Source organism: Sesamum indicum, linkage group LG3 (assembly GCF_000512975.1).
Source record: "Sesamum indicum cultivar Zhongzhi No. 13 linkage group LG3, S_indicum_v1.0, whole genome shotgun sequence".
NCBI lineage: Eukaryota > Viridiplantae > Streptophyta > Magnoliopsida > Lamiales > Pedaliaceae > Sesamum > Sesamum indicum.
The window spans coordinates 16,915,481-16,920,873 of record NC_026147.1 but is presented as its reverse complement, the minus strand read 5'-3'; the positions used below and the strand labels follow the sequence as shown (position 1 = coordinate 16,920,873).

The following is a 5,393-nucleotide window of genomic DNA, read 5'->3' as shown; positions in this document are numbered from 1 at the left end:
TTGGTGAGTAGGGGCGCCCTCCTCTTCAACAGCGGCGGCGGTTGTAATTTTTTTATATAATTTAATTTAAATAATATTATATAAATAATTAAATAAATATTATATAAAATAATATTTTATTATTAATAAAAATATATAATATTTAATTACATAATTATTATAAAATAATATTTTAAATAATCATTATAAAGATAATATTTTATTATTAATAAATATATAATATTATATATTAACTGTGAGAGAAGGACAAAAATATCAAAAAGAAAGGTATTTTCATAGAAAAATCGCAGTCAAAGCGTGTGTGATCCAAATTTTGTATAGAGGGATTTTTTTAAACTTTATTTTATATCACAGGAGGGGTATTTGATACTTTAATTTTCATAAGGGACTTTTTGAACATTCCTATTATCACGGGGGGGTCTCTGGATTTTTTCCTATAAAATTATGCAGATTAGATGTTCTTGTGCGAATCATATTTTATTTTTTACTCCATTTAATATAAACACGTAACCTAACATAAAGATGGCATCATATATTTTACTTATGTGTGAGTTATAATTAGAAAAAAAAATTACTATTGACTACAATATTAATAGCTCCTATGACTAAACCCCTAGTAAATAATTATTATTGTTGGGTGGATAGCAAAAATACCTATCCAACTTTACAAACGAATATAGAGTATGAAACTCTTTAATAGACCAAAAATCATAAGATAAGAACAAATCAAACGAAAAGAATACTGCAGTATCAATTAGGCTCAAATTCAAGTCAAATCCTTTGAACACACAAAAGTGCCGCACCCACAACCCGATTCACGATTGCACTACTACCTGAAAAACACCACAAAGGTTCTGTCTCTCGATCAGACAGATCTCTCTCTTTCTTGGTCACAAAAACCTTAATCACACAGATTTCACAAAGAATGTTGGAGAATAGAAGAAAGTTGTTCGATTTTTCTCTCTGTTTTTGGTGTCTCTCAGCCGAGGAGGAAGAAGCCCTTTATAAAGGGATGAAGATACACCAAACAATAGAGTCCTTCCTTAAACCATTTTGTTGGCTAAAGAAGACTCCCATAGAAGCTGGAGACTTGAAAGAGGAATGATTCAGAAAAGATGAGAGAGAGAGAGATCGAGGAGTTCGGCATTTGAAGGAGAAAAGAAAGATAAGGACTCAAATTAAGGTTACCCGATTAAGTGGTGGAGCAGTCTGGATCGGGTCGAACGGATCATGGGTCGGATGGTGAGCCCGATTACTGGCGTGCTCGATTGCAAGGATGGTTATACAACATTGCTTGGTGAAATCCATCGATTTTGGTAAAAGGCACAGGGGAATAGATTTCATAAGCTTTTAAACAAATTGATGTAACTGATAAGCTTCGGTTCGTCATCGCCGGTTGGGCTTTGTGGCACTAATACCAAATTCAACTAATCAAGCAAAAAATAATTATTCAAGAACACCAATCTGTAAGTTGAACAAACTCCATTCAAGTTGGAAAAACACAAGATCATTAATGCTGAATGAGAGCCACTCCAACTCAAAATACATGAACCTGAAGTCAGTATTCTTATTCATATAACTTATTTATTTCATAAAAAAAATAAGTAGAAAAGTATCGATAAAATTATGCGCAAACGTGGGGATGAGCAAGAAGGTATTCTTCAGCAATGGTATAAAATGCGGTGGCTTGATCTTTGCCCGCCTTGATGTCCTCCTCCTTGATCTCAGCATCACCCTTTGTGTGGTACTCGCTTGTTATTTTGACAATGCATCCTCCGTCACCTGAATCCTCGAACTTAGCCTCATAGTAGACTGATTCGAGCTTGTCCCCCAGCACGGCCCCTTCGATCAAAGTGTACTTGCTCACGTAGTTCTCAGTGTCGAGTGCATCGATCCTATGTTTGACATATGGGAATGGAGCACCTTCAATCGGGTACGTAGAACAAAATTCATTAGCTAATGATGAAATAAATATTTTTTGAAACTATTTTTACAAACTTAATTCATATTTAAATTAATTACTCTAACACTTTTTTAATATTTACCATATTACAGAAAAAAAATAAAAACATGAAATCTTTATTAACTCACTAAAGTTGCATTTTATATACAAACTTTCCTTAGTTGTGGAGTCAAAACGAAGGGGTAATGAAATTTCTAAAACTGTCAACTTGCATTTGCATTGGGAAAAAATGCAAGCTACCTCTTGTGATATTATAAATGAGCAAATTATTCCTTTATAAAAAAGAATAATAATTTATCACCCTGTAATTTTTAAAAATATATAAATTTATCCTCCTATATTTTGCAAATGAAGCAATTTACCTCCTCGTTTAAGGAGGTAAATTGTTTCATTTTAAAAAATACAAGGAATAAGTTGCTATTATTTTTTCATAAAGAGATAATTTGCTCATATATTATATCACATGGAGATAAATTGCATTAAACCCTACATGAAATTACTAATAAACATAAAAACCCCTCATACAATAAATAAACGGCCTGACAACCCCTTAACTTTTAATAAAGAAGATGTTTGTAATTACTTACTTTAAGGGGTGTTGTGTTGCTCTTTTTTTGTTTTCTTTCCTCCGAATACACTTCTTCATAGTGTTTGGATTTGTGGTTTGAGTATTTTATTTTGTGTTTTGAAGATAGAGAGAAAAAATATAGATAAATAAGTGTGTTTTGAAGATAGATGATATATTTGGATTTGTATTTTGAGATGATTTAAAATATTTTAAAATAAGTGGTGTAGATTTGATACTGAGATTTGAGAGATAAAAATCACTGTTCATTATCAAATCATATCTTTTTATATATAAATATTGTATATATATAAATACTGTATGTTTAATGTTATATTTTTTGGAGATAAAAATTACTATTTATTGTCAAATCATGTCTCTTTTATATTATATATAAGTGTATATATATATAAAGTTGAAAAATAAAAAAACACACAAATAAGATGTAAAAACACAAAATAAATATTGAGTGTGTTTTATCTTATATTGAAAAATGCGAAAATATAAAACCAAACACAGTGTCTCACTATTTTCAGGACTATTGCATTTAACCAACTTCTAAAATGGATGACTTTTCCAATTTCTTAGTAATATGTTAACGCACTACAAAAAGATTATACCAATACTTAGAAAATTAAAAAGAAGAGTAAATTTGTTTTTAATTAATAACGAATTTAGTAAAAAATAAGAATTTTAAGTTCTTATAATTTTAAAATTAACATTAAAAATAAAATATTCCCTTGCTCTAATTCGAAAAGAATTTTAACATTATAAAACTTCATAGGCTGGCCCTTGGCGAAAAAAATTAAAAAGTTCCCCCTAATTAAAATTTACCATCAAATATTTTCATTAATAAAATTTCTAGCGAAATCAACAACAAAAAATTCGATATTAAAACCAACGACCACCTAATACAAAATAAATATTTTTCGTACTAAATTCATTGCTAACATAAATTAGGGACGAAATCCACTATTTTTAGAGAAACTCTGCGTTGTTGCCAATGACATTATTTATTGCAGTAACGCGTGAAGAATTGCTTGCGTAATAGCGTACGATACTGACCGTCAGGGAAGTTGGTCTGCCTAATGGTTCCGGCGCCACCATCTCCATGGAGCAGCTCAATGCTCTTGATGGCGACGGGCATAATTTTGGGCAGGATGGTGTAGGATTCAGTGACCATGGCTTTGAACATCCGCTTGGGCGAGACCCCAACCTTGATTTCTTGGGGGTATTTGATTACTGCCATTTTGAAAACAGCGAAATGAGAGTGAAGTCGATAGGAAACTAAACTGAGAAGCTGAGAGGTGTGGTGTAATTAAGCTGGAAATTGTGATGGAATTTATAGGTACAAATGCCTTGCATTATTCTATGGCAAAATTATTTGTTTAGTCCGTTAAGTTAATTTTAGTCATTTAAATTTATTCGTTTTAGTTTTAGTCCGGTAACTTTTAATATTATTTAATTTTAGTACTTTGACCTAATTTCGAAAAATTTTACTTCTACACAGCTTTTCAAGAGCAATTGTAGCAGGTGCTCGATTAGAATGGTATAAGAGTTTAGATTTATTGAAAAAATATTTGTTTATATTATACTTAGAGTACTATGATGGACTATTAGCCTTTATCATCAAAATAATAAAAGAGCCGTATATTAGGCTAAATAACTAAATCTACATGAAATTGATCGATAAAAAACTAATAGTACCAAAAATAAAGGAGCAAGACGAATTGAGGTCAAAGTAATTGGATGAAAATTTTTGTTTTCCCATATTCAATTGACGTTGGGAGAACGCAGTGTGTAAAATTCAACATTCAGGAGCAGTACATCAGAGACCGGTGACTTATCTAAACTGGCAGTATGACAAAACGGTATTTTTAGTCTTATAAAAGTGGGGGTAGCATTTTCATGACAATCAATTATGATGTGACAATTTTAGACTCACAATTTCTAAATTTTATGCAGTTAAATCTAAAATCTGTCGAAATACAAAAAATTATCTGTAATTGATATGACAAAAATGTGGTAATTAAATTACAAATTTAAAGATAAATAAAATAAAATCAAGAAACACTTAACCCTATGTTTTGATTTGGTTTAGGCCCATTTCGAAGATGAGCAAAGAGGTTATGTCCTTAAGGTTTTCCTTTCCCAAAGTCTTTGACGGATGGCATCTTAGGCTCCTTTCATTATAAAAAAAAAAAAAAAAATTAATTGAGATTTCGCTATAATATAAATGACCACGATTTAAAAGTCATAATAAATTAGTATTATTAATCACGTTAAATAAAATTACAGAAAAAATTTAAATTTTTTATCACGATTAATTAATATTCGCCATGATTTTTAGACATAATCAAAATATTTGCTATGGTTTTAGTCATAACTAATGTTTTGACTACACTTACAGAAACAACAATCAATAGCCGTTACGCACCCGTGATTGATCTGTATTTGTCATAATTTTATTTTAATATGATAATTAACCGTAATGAAAAATTAATTTTTTGCTAATGTTCTTTTTTCTCATATATAATTGTTAGGTGTTTAGGTTATTGATTCAACATCCAATTTGACAAAATTCTCAATGAAATTGTCATGTTTTTGTCGCATCAGATTATATCGACTGCATTTTAGTAATCCAAACGGCTGTGGACTTCAATTGCATAAAATTTTAAAAATTATGAGTCCAAAATGTCACCACCATTTAAAGCTGCGAATCAACGTTTCAAGTTAAAATTGAAATTTAATAAACAAGTTCGAGTTCTATAAGAGATGTAGCTATTTGTTTGATTTTATATATGTAATTATAATTTATTTATAGTAATATTGATGTATCAGTTGAATCAAAAGTATTATAACTTA

The 5,393-nt window shown here is 30.1% G+C and overlaps 1 protein-coding gene across 1 annotated transcript; it reads right to left on the bottom strand.

Moving 5' to 3' along the window:
• LOC105158617 (major allergen Pru ar 1-like) lies at window positions 1,466-3,777 on the bottom strand. Its single transcript, XM_011075427.2, has 2 exons — window positions 3,594-3,777; window positions 1,466-1,923 (listed from the first exon to the last, which is right to left on the bottom strand). Exons 1-2 carry the CDS (start codon window positions 3,775-3,777, stop codon window positions 1,625-1,627), a joined length of 483 nt encoding a protein of 160 aa, XP_011073729.1. The 3' UTR covers window positions 1,466-1,624.